This window comes from Hyaena hyaena, unplaced genomic scaffold (assembly GCF_003009895.1).
Source record: "Hyaena hyaena isolate Hyena2069 unplaced genomic scaffold, ASM300989v1 scaffold_25, whole genome shotgun sequence".
NCBI classification, from domain to species: Eukaryota; Metazoa; Chordata; class Mammalia; order Carnivora; family Hyaenidae; genus Hyaena; species Hyaena hyaena.
The window spans coordinates 1,088,773-1,104,680 of NW_024080657.1; the positions used below are offsets into that span (position 1 = coordinate 1,088,773).

A 15,908-nucleotide genomic window follows, 5' to 3' on the forward strand; every position below is an offset into this window, starting at 1 on the left:
GGAAGTCAGACACTTAATCGACTGAGCCACTCAGGTGCCCCAGTTTTTTGTTTTTCAAGATTTGTCCTTTTAGTTTAGGCTTGACTCCTTTCGAGCTTCTGTTCTGATATACTCATTGGCTTTGAGAGGTAACTAAATTACTGGCAGTCAGTATTGTGAGGGCCTGTGAGATAATCTGGTCCCCCATGTTTCATGTGGGAAAACTGAAGCCCAAGGGTACAAGGGACTGTCCAAGGTCAGAAAGAGAACCAGAAGCTCAGGCCCCCAGCCTGGAGCTCAGGCATCTGCTGAATGGGCCACAATCCCTAGGCCAAGCTGCCAGAAGGGCAGAGAGGAGGAAGGGGATCACAGCTAGAATGTACCATGTATGGTTAATGTGCGTTAGTCACAAACTGCAAGTAAGGCCTTGAATGCCGAAGATAGCTGACCTCATAGACCCACCCAGTGACAATTCGTCCTGGGATTGACAGGTGAGAGGGAACAAAGGGCAGCTGGGTGGCCTGAAGCTAGCAGGGTGTGCCCCAGGCCTCTCCCTCTCACCTCTAGGCCTCGCCCAGCAGTGCTTTCCTCCCTGTGACGGCTGAGGACTCTTACTGCCAGCGACTGGGCTCCAACCTGAGAATGAAAGGTCTCCGCTGGCGTTACACTCGGCTGGTAAGGGGCCCAGCTTGGGCTGGGGGTTAGGTCAGCAAAGGTACTGGAGGCCAGATCTCTGGCAGGATGGGATCTGGGCTAGGATTGGATGCAGGCGGGTGACGTGTCCCCCTTCCAAGTCCCTCCTCAGCTGGACTGGAGTTCAGAGTTCAGGAGCCCGGGCCTTGACACCCACTGCATGGTCCTGAGACCCTAAGGAGCACAGACGGCTGTCTCCAGCCACAAGGAGCTCTGTCCGGAAGCCCCACTCAGCTGAGACCTGCTTCCCTAATGCCTGACCCTGGGGAATAACAAAGCAGTGTCCTGGTCATTTCTTATCCTCAAGGAGGCCTCTCCTTATGAAAAACCCCAAGTCACTGTGCCCCACAAGGCACATGCTTGCACACCCACAAACACATGCACACTCCAGCAGAGCGGAAGCATAACTGAATGAATGCAAAACCAACATACATCCACACTGACATACACACACACACACACACACACACTCTTATACAATCCTAACTCACAAACACATTGACAGGTAAACACACAAAGTTACTCAACATCTCCTCACTCTGATTTGCCTGCATAGGTCTATTTGAAGACGCATTCACATGGAAGTACACACATCTTACACAAATCCGGGCACATACTCTCACCTGCTACACACCCCTTGTCTACCCGGCTGACAGGGAAGCCTCTGGCCCTTATTTTGTTTCTTTGTAAAACAAGGACAGTAAGGGGCACATTCTTCTTAGGATTCTTAGGGAAATACGGGGAGGTCAGCACAGCAAGCCCTTCACCCAGGCCTGGTCAAGTGCGTGACTATCAGAATTGGTAGCATTAGGATTATTATTCCGGGTGCAGACGCACACAGATGTAGCTCCCGGGGTTGGGCTGGCTGCCATCCACCCTTCTCTCCTGCCCCTGAGTGTAGAACTTGATTCTCTGGATCTGGAGCAGACAGAAACCATAGCACCCATGACCACATCCGATGGGCACACGTACCTCTGACCTCTGGCTGGCAGGAGCCAGGGCAGAAGCTGGACGCAGGCAGGGGCAGTTTGCCTGTCGTGGCCGCCGGCCTCCTCTGGCTGGGCTGGCGGTTGCAGGGCTGATGAGGCAGCTGAGGCTCTTGGGCTCCGGAGACGTGGCAGCGGGTGTCTCCTTGTCCCTTGACTCACCAGGGTTCTCTGTCTTCGCAGCCCAGCCAGGCGGAGGACACTCTGTCTGTGGAGGAGCGTGAGGAAGAGGAGACAGCCCCAGCCCCTTTCTCAGCTCCTGTTCCTGAAGGTCCCGTGGAGCCCCAGCTGGCGGAGGCCAGCCAGGTCCTAGGAGCCTCAGAGATCAGGCAGGTTCGAGGAGCCCAAGGGCCCCACCCTCCTGCCCTACCCCAGCAGCCAGGTCCAGGGGCCCCTGGGGTCACTCCTGCTCTGTCCCAAAGCTGGGATGGGGGCGGAAGGATGAAGCAGGGAGGATTCGGGGGAGGGGTGCAGCATGTCATCTCTCCTCCAGCCTCTAGGGACCAAGGGAGAGGGTCCTGAGGGAAACCTGACTTGGGTTCAAATCTTGGCTCTGCCACTTACTTATTCCCCGTGTGGGCTTTTGGCAACTTGCTTCACCTCCCTGAGCCTCACTGTCCTCAACCATAAATTGGGAATAATAATCCCACTCTCTGAGGGCTGCTAATGAGCCCTTGGAAACAGTAAACTCCTCTGTAACCTGTAAAGCACCATGCACGGGTGAGGGGGGTCCCAGAGGACATGGCGGAGGGCGCGGGGCAGGAAAAGGGTCCACCACTCACCTCCAGCCCTGTCTCTAGCTCAGCCTCCACCTCCCCGCAAGAGTCACCGGACATTCCTGGAGCCTGGCCTTCTGTACATCGAGAAATGGCTTCAGCCTGCAGAGCCTTTACAGGCAGATGGAAGGCCACAGTGGGCCAGTGCTGCTGGTGCTGAGGGACCAGGATGGGCAGGTGAGCTGGGCCAGGGCCCCAACCTGAAGTTCTGGGGGTGCCCAACCACACACCAGTGGGCCCTGCCCCAGGGTGGCCTCAGGGACGAGAGGCAGAGGTGATAGCCCAAGTCACAAAGATGATGACATTGACACCTACATTGCTCGGAGCCATTCCTTCCTCCCTTCATTCCCTAATGCATCCATTCAACACACATATATTAAGCACCTTCTATGTGCCAGCCTAGACGCGGACTAGACCAAGGTCAGGATAGAAGTGGTTCCGGCCCTGCTGGAGCTACAGCCTAATAGGGAGGCAGCGCCAGGAGTTAAGCAAATAACTGGGGAGACATTTTAAGTGGGGGATCTATGCGGTAATGATCCGTTTATGCTTTGAAAACCTCCCCCTGCTGGTGGGAGAATAGATTAGAGGGGCTAAGAGAGAGAGCTGGCCAGTGAGGAGGCAGCCACAGCGCCTGCACTTTACAGCAGGGACCTAGGGAGGGTGCTGTCTCAAATCCAGGCGGCTTCACCAACAGGGCGTTTCTGGCAGGCTCTCTAGACAGGGGCCAGCGGAGGGGATAAAAGCTGGCTTCAACTGCTCTTCCGTGGAAGGGACATGTTAGAGCTGGGAGGGATCTCACGGGGCCCTGAGGACCCTCACATGGGCAGGAGCTCCTAACATCCTCAAGATGCTGATCCAGGGCTTTCCATCTCATGGCCAAGGAGCGCACTTCTTCAGGATGGAGCCCCTTCCCCGGCCAAACGCCACTGACCACGAGGAAGTTGTTCCTTATATTAAGCCAAAACCTATTTCCCATGGCTGCCTCCTAATGATCCTGCCTCTGCCCCTCAGCGCCGTGTATTAGAGTGAAAACCTGCAGTCCCCCAACTATTCCGTAATAGGGAACATGGTTAAGTGAGCTACAGTCCTGCTACATAGTGAAACATCGCCAAGGGCTGATAAAAATGATGTAGCATCATAGCTACTAAAAGTGCTGAGATTTTGTTCTTATTTTATTTTTTTATTTTTTAAGATTTTATTTTTATTTTTTAAGTAATCTCTATACCCAATGTGGGGCTTGAACTCACAACCCTGAGACCAAGGGCTGCATGTTCCACCAACCGAGCCAGCCAGGTGCCCCAAGTTTTTTTTTTTTTTTAATGTTTATTTATTTATTTTTGAGACAGAGAGAGAGAGAGAGAGAGAGAGAGAGAGAGAGAGCAAGCAGGGGAGGAGCAGAGAGAGAGGGAAACAGAGAGATCCAAGCAGGTTCCATGCTACCCCAAGCTTGATGCAGGGCTCGAATTCACAAACTGTGAGATCATGACCTGAGCTGAAATCAAGAGTCAGATTCCTAACTAACTGAGTCACCCAGGCATCCCTCAAGTTTTTGTTTAAAAAAATTTTTTTTAATGTTTATTTATTTTTGAGAGAGAGAGAAAAAGACACATGGAGTGCGAGTGAGGAGGGGCAGAGAGAGAGGGAGACAAAGAATCCCAAGTAAGCTCCAGGCTCTGAGCTGTCAGCACAGAGTCCAACATGGGGCTTGAACTCAGGAGCTGTGAGATCATGACCTGAGCCAAAGTTGGACACTTAACCAACTGAGCCACACAGACGCCCCAAGTTTTTATTTTTAAAGCAGGATATGAAAGGCACTCTTGGACCAGTAGAAAAAATATATTGCGAACTGGATGCTAGGTAATATTATGAAATTACTGTTCATTTTCTTAGGTGAGATGATAATATTGTGGTTATGCATCAGAAAGTCACCATTCTTGGAGCTGAACTGTGTAGGGGTAAAATGTTATAATACTTGCAATTTCAAACAGGACACCAAAAAGTATAAGGAGAGAGAAAGCAAATATAGCAAACACATTTACAGTTTAAATCCTCATGGAGGGTATCTGTGCCCTTTTACTTTTTTGGATGTTTGAACTTTTATAAAGAAAAGTGAAAGGGGGAAGCGGCTTACAAAACAGATGTACAGGGCTCCTGGTTGGCTCATTTGAAAGAGCATGTGACTCTTGATCTCAGGGTCGTGAGGTCCAGCCTCACGTTGGGTGTAGAAATTACCTAAATAAACAAAACTTAAAAAAAAACAAACAGGGTACTATAGGGTCTGGTTTTCTGTATAAGAATATGTATGCTGGCATTAAGCAGATGCTGGGAAGAGAGGCACAAAAATGTTAAGAATAGTTACCTTGAGGAGCAGAGGGGGATTTGGGGTGGCTTTGTTTTCTCTTTCTGCTTGTCTATAACTTCTAATACTTTTCTACAAGGATTACTTATACAAAATAAGTACATTTAAGGAAAAGTAGGTCACCAGCAAGGGCTCTTCCTTGGGGAGTGTTAAGGGAAAGGACACACATTGATGGGCCCTGGGGCTCTCCCTGCCCCCCAGCTCTATCCCAGGCTCCTCAGGGGCCCTACTGGGATGAGCCTATATTACCACACCTGGAGAGTGGGGTTGCCAGAGGACCTCCACTCCCCTCCAGCCGCAATATCAAGTTTTTCTGCTTTCCAGATGTTTGGGGCCTTCTCCTCCTCAGCTCTTCGACTCAGCAAAGGTTTCTACGGTACTGGAGAGACTTTTCTCTTCTCCTTCTCCCCACAGCTGAAGGTAATATTCCCAACCTTCTAGAGAGGGGGGAAGGAAGATTTATGACAAAGATCCTGGGATCCTAGTGGCTCCCAGCTCTATCCCCCATGTAGGGATGCTGGCATCCATCTATCTTTCCACAGAGGGAATGCAACAGGGCAGTGGTGGGCAGTGCATTGCCCATCTTCATTTCTTAAAATGCTCAGTAGGTCCCACGGACTGGCTCAGAGAGGAAGAGGTGTGTTGCTCACCAGACGCAGGCTGCAAAGACAAGATGGGTCCAAGGGCAGGTAGATCTGTGGGTGTCCAGGTAGGAAGATGAAGACAGACACATCCAGTGAGTTCAGTCTTTTTAGGAAGTATGGGGTGAGGTCATCAGCTAAACGTGAGGGTGGAGAAGTATGAAGGTTGAGCAGAGAAGGTATCAAATCGTCATCACAGGAGTGGAGAGGGAAGCCTACTAGAGAGAACCAGACAGGCTACCAGCGAGGTAGCGTTAATTGGAGGCGGGGAGTGTCAGCTGAAAGGCAAGCCAGTCACTCGGGCACATGTTTTCCTCCAGCTGCATTCAGGTCCTTGGGATCAGACATGGACAGAGTGAGGGAAGGGCACATCCAGGATGGGGCGGTGGCCAAACTGGTTTGACAAAGGGAGGGAGGGAAGCAGAAGTTGAAGGGAGTGAAAATATAAAATGGACGACAGAACCTACCGGCTTGGTGGAGGAAGGGGAGCCAGGGAGGCTGAAGGACAATGAGGCAAAGATGAAAACAACAAATGAGAGGCGGCCTTGAGGGCAGAGGCTCGGAGCAATGGCACAAGTGGAAGAGTGTGTTGGAATTTAGGATACAGAGCGAGGAACGCTGGAAACAGACTGGTAAGGACAGGTTCCTGGGCGTGACTGTAAGGGACAGAGGCTGAGGTGGTGTAAGAAAACCCCTTGAGAAGAAGAGGAGAGGAGCTGAAGGAGCCATTGGAGGGGTCCGTGTGGATGGCGAAGTTCTCCAAGGACAAAGGTAGAAATGAGGGAGGAGAGGATGGTGGGCCAAAGCTCAGGCCTCTAATTCATGGTGACTGGTGACTCGGAGGTGGGTGAGTGACGGAGACAAGGGGACTCATATAGTCATATGGTACTTGCTGCCAGAGAGCAGGGCTTTTGAAGAAGGAAGGGGAGTAGTCCCCAACCTCTCCCATCTAAAGCTTTTCCATCTCTGGGCTATTTATTGACTAAAACTATTTAGCACTGCATGCCTGGCATGAAAGACACTACTTAAAATTTTTCTTTCATGTTTATTTATTTTTGAGAGAGAGACAGAGAAACAGAGTGTGAGTGGGGGAGGGGCAGAGAGAAAAAAGGAGATACAGAATCCTAAGCAGGCTCCAGGCTCTGCACTGTCAGCACAGATTAATCTAATCTAATCATGACAACACTCCTATGAGGTACATACTATGAGGTACACTCAGCACCATCTTACGGTTGAGGAAACAGAGGCACAGAGAGGTTGAGTAACTTGCTCAACCCCACACAGTAGTGAGGATGAGATGCAGAAACAGGCCCTGGAGTTTGAAACCCAGCCACAGCACTACACTACCTCTCTAAATGATGGAAGTTCCCTGGCCTGAGATGCTCTCAGGCTCGCAGAGGAAATGTGAGCACACTCTAGAGCGATCAGTGCTGTGGAAGATCCCCAAGGAGGAGCACCCCCAGATCACATGGGGGTGGGGAAATCCAAGGAGACTTCCTAGAGGAGGAGCTTCTTGAAGTGGGTCTTGACGGACAAACAGATCACCAGGTGATGAAGGGCATGTGGAGAAGTCTTCCTGGAGCATGTGCAAAGGCACAGTAACTGGAAAGAAGACAATGCCCATTTAGGAACCTGATAGGTGAATGGGTAGGGGGTCAGAGTATGTGAGGGAGGGCATACCCCTCTGCATGGGCAGAGCAGGCCCTCATGAAATATTTGTTCAACGGATAAAGAACCAGTTCCAAGTGTTTTTATTTGCAGTTAGAGATCTCCCCTCCAATGCACGGACCAAGAACCTACACATATAACTCAGCAGTTATTTGATCACATGACAAGGAGGTCACTAGGAGCTAAAGGCAAAACACACTCTATTGCATTGCCTGCATCAGCCAGCCTGATAATCTTTCCAGGAAACAGGAAAAGGGTCTGTTGTTCACAGTAGACCCATGCTGGATTCTAATTATCACTTGCATTCCTGTATTCACATACTAGAATTCTAAAGTTCTAGGAGTTTCCTCCTGTTGCATTGATAACTCCTTGGCAGAATCCTTTGCCGGTTCCTCCTCATCTTCCAACCCTTTTAACATCAGAGGGTCCCAGAACTCAGTTTTTGGCTCTTGACTCTTCTCTACCTTCGTTTCTCTCAAGGTCTCGTCCATTCTCACTGCTTTCCATGCCACCCGAGTGCTTATGGCTTCTACCTCTGGACTCCAGACATATATCCAATTAGTACCCAGCATTTCTGCCTGGACCTCAGACATGGCGTTGCAAACGTCACCTGTCCAAAACCAAGTTCCCGACTCTCCCCTAACACCTGCTCGTCCTGACATTTTCCCCCCGTGAAGTTAATGGCACCTCCATCTTTTCTGCTACTGAGACCAGAAGTTTTTGAGTCCCTCACTCCTCCCTGTCACATCCTACATCTGAGCTGTCAATGAACCCTGATGGCTCTGCCTTCTCTATATTCAGAACCCACCACTTTTCACCATGTCCTTTGCTGTCACCTGGCTCAAGCCACCATTGTTGCTTGTCCCCGTTGCTGCTATAGCCTCCCAATAGGTCTCCATGGTTCTACCTCACTCATCACAATAGCTAGAGTGTTCCTTTTAAAAAGGCGAGTCAGAGCATGTCACTCCTTGGCTTCAATCTGTCAATGGCTTCCTTTCTTGGAGAAAAGCCAAAGTATTTTTAATAACCTGTAAGTCCCTACGTTTTCTGGCCTCTCTCTTATGTTGTTTCTTGCTATTTTTCCTTTCCCTCACTCTGCTCTAGCCACAATGAGCTCTGAGCTGGTCATTAAACATGCAGGCCTGCTCCTACCTCAGGGCCTTTGCACATGCTGTTCTGCCTAGCTTGCCTTCTACTGGATCACCACATGGCTCAGCTCTCACCTCCTTTAGGATTCTGTTCAAATGTCACCAACACAGAGAGGCCCTCTGTGACCAACTAATTTAAATTTACAACATTCTATTCCTTGGAAACCTTTTTTTGTCTTTATCCACTTTTTTATCCTTAGCATTTGTCACCACCTATTTTACTTAGTTACCTGCCTCCGCCTGCTAGAATGGGAGCCCTGTGAAGGCAAGAATTTTTGTCTGTTATAGTCACCACTGTACCCAAAACATAAAACAGTGCCTGGTACTAAATGCTTTAAAAAAGTTATTGAATGAAATGAATTATTTTTATAGAGGCTGTCTTCATAGCCTCCTGTCATCGAATCTTGTCTTTTTACAAACTGGGTAATCTTTACCCACCTTTGGTCTTTTGGCACCTCTTGTGTTCTTTATGAATTCCAAGTGTCTCCTTGATGGTGATTCCAAACAGCTCCATGAACATGGTCTTTGTTTCTTCTGTAGCAATGTTTATCTTACTCCTTCAGGTCTGAAGGCCATTCTTCGATGAATGTAGAGGTGATGGAATTGAATGGTTCTGTCTTCTCATGGTCACTTGTTAATATTATCTGAGCTCTTCGGAGGCGAGGGCTTATTTTTATTAGTCTATTTTCTTGCTAAAAAGCCTTTGGTTGCTCATAGAGTATGTTGAACAGCTAATTACAGGCAGTAATATGCTATACCTTTGTGGCCCTCCAAAAATATTTTTATTAGCCAAATTGACTCTTGAATAATTCATTCATTCAACAGCTATCTATGCCATGTCTTGGGAATCAAGATGGCCCTCACAGAGCTTACATGTTAGTGGGGCAGGCAATGGCACTTTGGCACGTAAAGAGGGTCATCTCAGAGTGGTAAATGCTGAGGAAAGGGACATGGAGTCTGGGAGGAAGGGCTACTTTAGACAGGGTCATCCAGGAAACTTCTCTCGGATGACTGAAAGATATCTGGTCTGAAAGATAAGCGGGCCAATTAAGGATGTGGGGGAAGAGCATTCTCAGTAGAGGGATCAGCAAGTGTGAAGGTTGTAAAGCAGGAATAGCTTTGGGTGTCCCAGGAGCAGCAAGGCCAGGGCAGCTCAAGTGCAGTCAACAAGGGGGAGAAGAGGTCAGTGAGGAAAGCAGGGACAGAGCAGGCGGGGCTGTCAGCTACAGCCAGCAGTTGGATTTTATTCCCACTGCAATGGGAAGCCCTTGGAGGGCTTTAGGCAGAGGAATAATATCCAATCACCTTGCAGTGTGGAGATGGGCTGTGGGTGGGTAACAGCGGGAGCAGGGAGGCTTTAGGAGGCTGTGAGCGAGTGAGGAGTGACTGGTGTGGATTGGGTGGGCAAGGGTGGAGACAGAATAGAAATGGGGGTAGTCTGGGTGTCTCTTTGAGGTGGGGCCCACGACACTTGCTGAGGAGTGGGAGTACGAGGCAGCACAGGGCAGTCAGTCTTCAGTGAGACATGAGGAAACAGTGGATGGCAGATCAGGGTCCAGTTCCCGACCTGGACCTTCCCCCTCCTCTCTCCAGCTTTGGAAGTAGGATGCTTTAGACACTTCTGGTCTGTTCCTAGAACAGAGGTGCTTTGGGGTTGTGGGATTTTGTGGAAAGGCAAGAGGAGGTGAGCCCCCTCGGGGAAGAATGGAAAGAAAACTCAAGAGTCTAGGGGCCAGGGTACTTCCTATCGCTTAGCTGTGGCTTGGGCCTGGATGTTCCGTTCTGCCCACGATGGAACGACTGCCCCCCAGTGGTGTGGAGTCAAACTGCAAGGTCAGGACTCCTCCAATAACCCAGCCTTTTCCTGTCACCCCAGGTCTTCAAGTGGACAGGAAGAAATTCCTTCTTTGTGAAAGGGGACTTGGATTCACTGATGATGGGCAGCGGCAGGTGCGTGTCTCAGTCTTCCCCGGCTCTGGAGTCTCGGGGTAGTCTGTGTTCTGGTCCCTCTCCCATCTGGAACGCTGGGTGAGGCTGCCCCAGATAAAGTGAGGCTGGCGGCTCCCTTCCAGGCCTCTCCCTTCAACACTCCCCAGGTGCTGCTCAGTCTCCCAGGCACCCCCCTCAAGCCTACTCTAAGTAAACACTAGAGGAAAGGATGGCCTGTGTATACAGTCGGTGACAGCCTAGTCTGAATGCTTGTGATTTGGGAAACAGCATTCCGCAGGGTTGGATGAGGCTAGAGTCAAGGGGTAGGTGAGCCTTACATTTACCTTCCAGCCCCATAATCTCAGGGAACATAACTGGGGGAAGAAGGGCATCTGCCCAGGAACCCAGCGTGTGTGCGTGGGTGCGGGCGTGCATGCTGAGGGGTGTGAGTGGGTTAGGAAGAAAGGGTTAATCTTACCCCTGGTGAGATCTCCAAGTTCAGGCAGAATAAAATCTTATCCTGAGGGCAAAAATGAAAGCATTGTTGGGTTAGGACCAGGAAATTCTTTGCTCTCCCAGCTGCCTAAAGGGCCCCTACTGAGCCGGTTTGACAGAGAACACACCAGCCATTGTGGATTTGCAGTAACCACTTCCCAGCCCCAGCCTGCTTTGCTGTCATATGAGGGCATTAGAGTGAACGCTTTCTGAGGTGTCTTGGGGGTTGAATCCATGCCTTATGATTCATTCCTTTGGTTAAGCATTACCATCTTTATTTCTTTTTTTTTTTTAATATTTATTTTTGAGAGAGAGAGGAGAGAGAACATGAGCAGGGGAGGGGCAGAGAGAGGGAGACACAGAATCTGAAGCAGCCTCTAGGCTCTGAGCTGTCAGCACAGAGCCCAATGTGGGGCTCACAACTGTGAGATCATGACCCGAGCCAAAGTCGGACGCTTAGCCGACTAAGCCACCTAGGTGTCCAAGCATTACCGTCTTTAAAATGTTCCACACATTCTAAAATTGGACAGTGGTGATGGTTATACGACTGTATATATTTATTAAAATAATTTAACTGTAAAAAAATGCTCTAAACCCTATGAGGAACAACATGTGGACTTCCCGACAATTCTGGATAAATCAGCCTAAGGGAAGATGAAACAGGCAAAATGGAGCTGTGGTCATGGTGTGGCCACAGGCCGATGGTGTGGATCTGGAAGGTCAACCTCCAGGAGTGAGCCATGCCGAGATTTTCCTCTTCTTTTTAGTGGTCAGTTCGGACTGTGGTTGGATGGAGACTTGTATCATGGTGGAAGCCACCCCTGCGCAACCTTCAACAATGAGGTTCTGGCCCGGCGAGAGCAGTTCTGCATCAAGGAGCTGGAGGCCTGGGTCCTGAGCGGATGCTCCCATGGTGGGAAGCTTCCAGAAGCAACAAATGCTCAGACCTGCTCATGAATGCCATCTAGACCCTCCTTATAGAGGGCTGCCCATTTTCCCTGAAGCCTGGATGACTATGGTTTGTAAGCAATCCTCCCTGTGGCCTGGGGACCCAAGACAGTCATGGCAACAAGCAGTGTTCTCCTGGGGATGTGACTCAGAAGGAGTGAAAGGCACTCACACCTCATCTGAGCAGCACAAAGTCCCTCATGAAATTTCTTTTTATGTATTTATTGTTTTAAGTAGGTTCCATGCCCACCATGAGGTTAAAATTCAAGACCCCAAGGGGTGCCTGGGTGGCTCAGTCAGTTAAGCGTCCGACTTCAGCTAAGGTCATGATCTCACGGTTCGTGGATTCGAGCCCCACGTCGGACTCTGTGCTGACAGCTCAGAGCCTGGAGCCTGTTTCAGATTCTGTATCTCCCTCTCTCTCTGCCCCTCCCCCGCTTGCTCTGTGTCTCTCTCAAAATAAAATAAAGACATTAAAAAAAAAAAGATGGAGATCCCCCCCAAAAAAAATTCAAGACCCCAAGATCAAGAGTTGCATGTTCCACCGACTGAGCCAGTCAGGCACCCCCTGAAATTTCTTTAGAGATTATACAATGAATACATGTTTATTGTAGAAAAACCAGAAGACATTTAAAAAGTTAAAACTGCCTGGGACGCATGAGTGGCTCAATCGGTTAAGTGTCTGACTTCAGCTCAGGTCATAATCTCATGGCTCGTGAGTTCTGGCCCCATGTTGGGATCTGTGCTGACAGCTCAGAGCCTGGAGTCTGCTCTGATTCTGTGTTTTCCTCTCTCTGCCCCTCCCCCCTCAAAACTAAATAAACATTAATTTTTTAAAAATTAAAACTGCCTAAAATTCAACCACCCCCCAAAACATGAACATTATAGACAATGGATATATACGTCTTAGAAAATGGGATTCTATTCTGTATGCTTTAGATATTATTTTAACTTACGTTGTCAAAGCACAGACACCTGGGCCCAACTGGTGAAACTAATAGACTCCAGTATCACGTTCCTTTTTCTAGAACATTGAGGGCTTTCTGCCTGCCACCAGTGTGCTAGGTGCTTGCAAATCTCTAATTTCATGAGGAAGATATGAAAGCAGCAAATGAACAATATGTCTATTTGGATAAAGAAGTCGAATCTCTGTAGATGGGAACCTAGTGCAGGTGAAAGAGGAGGAAGGATGTGTTTCCCGTCACAAGAGCTCATCAAATGAAGAAACCTCCAGGGGCGCCTGGGTGGCTCAGTCAGTTCAGTGTCCAACTTCAGCTCAGGTCATGATCTCACGGTTTGTGGGCTTGAGCCCCGCGTCAGGCTCCGTGCTGACAGCTCAGAGCCTGGAACCTGCTTCAGATTCTGTGTCTTCCTCTCTCTCTCTGCCCCTCCCCCGCTCACACTCTGTCTCTCTGAAAAATAAATAAAGATAAAAAAAAGAAGAAACATCTATATTCCTTCCTCCTGCCAGAAAACCAAATGAATGAAGGCCTGTTAAGTATCATCCCCTCTCTTGCAAACCCAGCATAGTGCTGACATAGTAGAAACATTTGGGTAGATTCCTAGACATATTTCCTTTGTACAAAAGGGTCCAAATTGGGCACACAAGTGTGAGAGAATGTCATTAAGGAAAACACCTTTCATTTCCAGATGGAGATACATTCATGAAGCTTTATTGCAGCTGTTTCCCTTATCCAAATGAAGTAACCAGTCACTTAAACTTGCAGTTCTTACATTCTCAAGGTGACAAAAGTTCAGTAACTCTAAAGGTTAAGTTGTTAAAATCTGTTTTTAAACAAATAGTGAAGGCATTTCTTAAGAAAAAAAAATTTTTTTTTACAAATAGTTTATTGTCAAATTAGTTTCCACATAATGTTTCTTAAGAAAAATTTAACCTTGTAAATGACACATGGTTCTGATAATTAAAACAGTTGCAAAGAGCATAAAGTGCAGCTGAGTATATGTAAAGGATGCAAACAAAATGGATTCAAGTTATTTCTCAGCAAAATGATACAATATTGAAACTAAAACATTCTGGAGTAAACCACAATGATTTAAAGGTAAGTGTTCCAGAAATAAAGCAATCTTAGCAGAAAAACATTACATTCTTGAACTTGGATCTGGATACACTAAGTCTGAGCCCTATAGTTCTCCCCTACTCAATGTTTTAGAGGTACCTTGGCCAAAACAGATGTGACCCAGTACAAGGGCTGATTTCACTTGTGCTTCTAGGAACCCACATGTCCACATAACTCACCTACACAGCACTATGGTGGAGTGGGGAATGGTTTTAATTTTTCTCCTATGAATGAGGGTCAACTCTTGATCATCTGCTGGGGAGGCGCACGGGGCGGGGGAAGAAGGTGGTGGTGGTAATACAGAATGGCAGGCATTCCTAATACTTTTCACCCTAGGGTCAACAGAACAGAAGCTGGTTATATAGCAGAAGGTACCAGCTCTCAAAGACTGCGGATCAGGCACTGGCCTATGGTCTGAGTTCTTCCTTTCCTCTCACTTGTTCTTGCCCAGAGCCAGGGCTGGCTCCCCAATCCCAGCCCAGGCTTTTGTAAGGGAGTGTCATAGCACAAGATGTTAAGGACTTACGACTCCCATTCCCCAGTGCCCTGCATCTACAGGACCCTCTGGCTACCACCAGCTATGGCTCTAACTCCAAATTTTGTTCCTGGTGAATTTCTGCAGAACTGGCAATAGTGTGTATATGGAGGTGGAGGTGAGTGCCCTCGGCACAGAATTGGTCAACCACAGTGGTGCCTACACCACCACAGGAGGTAAAGAACAAGCGTGGGGTGTCCTGGGCTACAAAGGGGAACCTGGAATTCTAGGGATAATAACTCATCTCATCTCAAGCAGCTCAGCCTTTGCTCTGAAACTCATAAAATGCACCCTGAAGCAAAAACAAAGTCCCAGCTCTGAGTAGCCCTAAGAAAGGCTTCTGTGACAACCTTTGATCCACCTACGAGAGAAATTCAGAGAGAAGTCCGGAGGGGAGCCTTCTTCAGGCTGAGCAGTGACTGTGAAAAAACCCTTGGGACATGGGTAGTGAGTAATCAAGATGAAGAAACTACCCAGGTCTGGGGCTGCAACTGACCCAGAGAACAGCCTGGTTTGGGGAATCCCTCTGCCACTGGGGGTAGAGGTCTCCTGAGAGGCAATCTTATGTCCCACTTCAGAGGGGGCCAGAGTCCTCAGATATTTTAAAATAATTAATCAGAACTCTCACCCAAGAGGTGGAGCTCACTTGTCGCCCTCATCTCCTGCTGTTTAGTCCAACCTGGTTAAAAGGGTGAGGGAAGGTCTTTCACTAATATTTAGATCACTTAAGAATTTTCCTCAAATTTGAGGTGATGGGTACCTCCTCAAGAGGCTAGGATTTTATGTTTTGTTCTTAACTATGGCTGTTTATGACAATCCCAACTTCAAACTTCAATGTGCACCTTATCTCATTTCCAAACTTTTGTTAAAAAAAAACAAAACAATCATTATGTCAGAGTTCAGAGTACATAAAAAAAACTAATTATTCTATGAAAATAGACTATAAAGGAGAAAGGCTTTAGCTAATGTTAAAATAGGCTCTACATAGCATGTAGAGCAAGAGTTGCCTCATTTTTGTTTCTTCAGATAAAAACTACTTAGCTTCAGCATGGGTATACATTCAAAATGTAAAAAACACTAGTCGTCACAAATCTGTAGAGTTCATGACTGAATTCCCTAAATTAGTTAATACTGTTGGGAGATGGGGAGGAGGACTTTACGTAAACAACTGGTTGCAAACATTCACACAGAGTCATCTGTAAAAAGCCGGGCTTTCAATTTGGATACTTTTTGGAGGTGAGCTGGGCTCTGGGCTGAATCCGTATTCTTCCACTCCAGTTTTCGAGGTGTTATAAGTGGGGCCACAACATCACCATCCTGTCAAGGAAAGAAAAACCAGGAACAAATAAAATCCAATTTTCATAATTTTCGAGGAAACCCTCAGGTGCACATATCCTTGCCTTGCAGATAGATTGTTTCTAGACGCATACACTCTTGGGAAACCCCAAATTACATATGTGCCCCGTGCTTGGGTCCAATTACAAATACCACAGTCCTAAGCAGGTAAGAGCCTCTGGTGGGGCGCCTGGGTGGCTCAATCCCTTAAGTGTCCGACTTTGGCTCAGGGCATGATCTTAAGGTTCATGGGATTGAGCCCCATGTTGGGCTCTGTGCTGACAGCTCAGAGCCTGGAGCCTGTCTTCGGATTCTGTGTCTCCCTCTCTCTCTGATCC

At 48.2% G+C, this 15,908-nt stretch overlaps 2 protein-coding genes across 3 annotated transcripts in view; one reads left to right on the forward strand and one right to left on the reverse strand.

The window, feature by feature from the left end:
• The first annotated feature begins 621 nt into the window (after positions 1 to 621).
• TLDC2 (TBC/LysM-associated domain containing 2) lies at positions 622 to 11,712 on the forward strand. Of its 2 annotated transcripts, XM_039227194.1 has the most exons (6): positions 622 to 654; positions 1,842 to 1,991; positions 2,459 to 2,611; positions 5,118 to 5,213; positions 10,127 to 10,200; positions 11,442 to 11,712. In XM_039227194.1, exons 1-6 carry the CDS (start codon positions 622 to 624, stop codon positions 11,629 to 11,631), a joined length of 696 nt encoding a protein of 231 aa, XP_039083125.1. In that variant the 3' UTR covers positions 11,632 to 11,712. The 2 variants fall into 2 exon arrangements, with proteins under 2 accessions (XP_039083125.1, XP_039083126.1); XM_039227195.1 differs by lacking the exon at positions 5,118 to 5,213.
• A 3,027-nt stretch (positions 11,713 to 14,739) lies between these two features.
• Positions 14,740 to 15,908, reverse strand: part of SAMHD1 (SAM and HD domain containing deoxynucleoside triphosphate triphosphohydrolase 1) — a 49,101-nt gene continuing 47,932 nt past the window's right edge. The window contains exon 16 of the mRNA XM_039227153.1: positions 14,740 to 15,552. Coding sequence (XP_039083084.1) covers positions 15,418 to 15,552 — 135 coding nt within the window. The 3' untranslated portion in view covers positions 14,740 to 15,417. The remainder of the gene's footprint in view (positions 15,553 to 15,908) is intronic.

Bases quoted from the DNA above. Each gene is read 5' to 3' on its own strand.
- TLDC2 (XM_039227194.1), top strand. From the start codon at position 622: ATGAAAGGTCTCCGCTGGCGTTACACTCGGCTG. The intron at 2,612-5,117 runs GTGAGCTGGGCC...TCTGCTTTCCAG, and splicing joins TGAGGGACCAGGATGGGCAG to ATGTTTGGGGCCTTCTCCTC. The intron at 10,201-11,441 runs GTGCGTGTCTCA...TCTTCTTTTTAG, and splicing joins CTGATGATGGGCAGCGGCAG to TGGTCAGTTCGGACTGTGGT.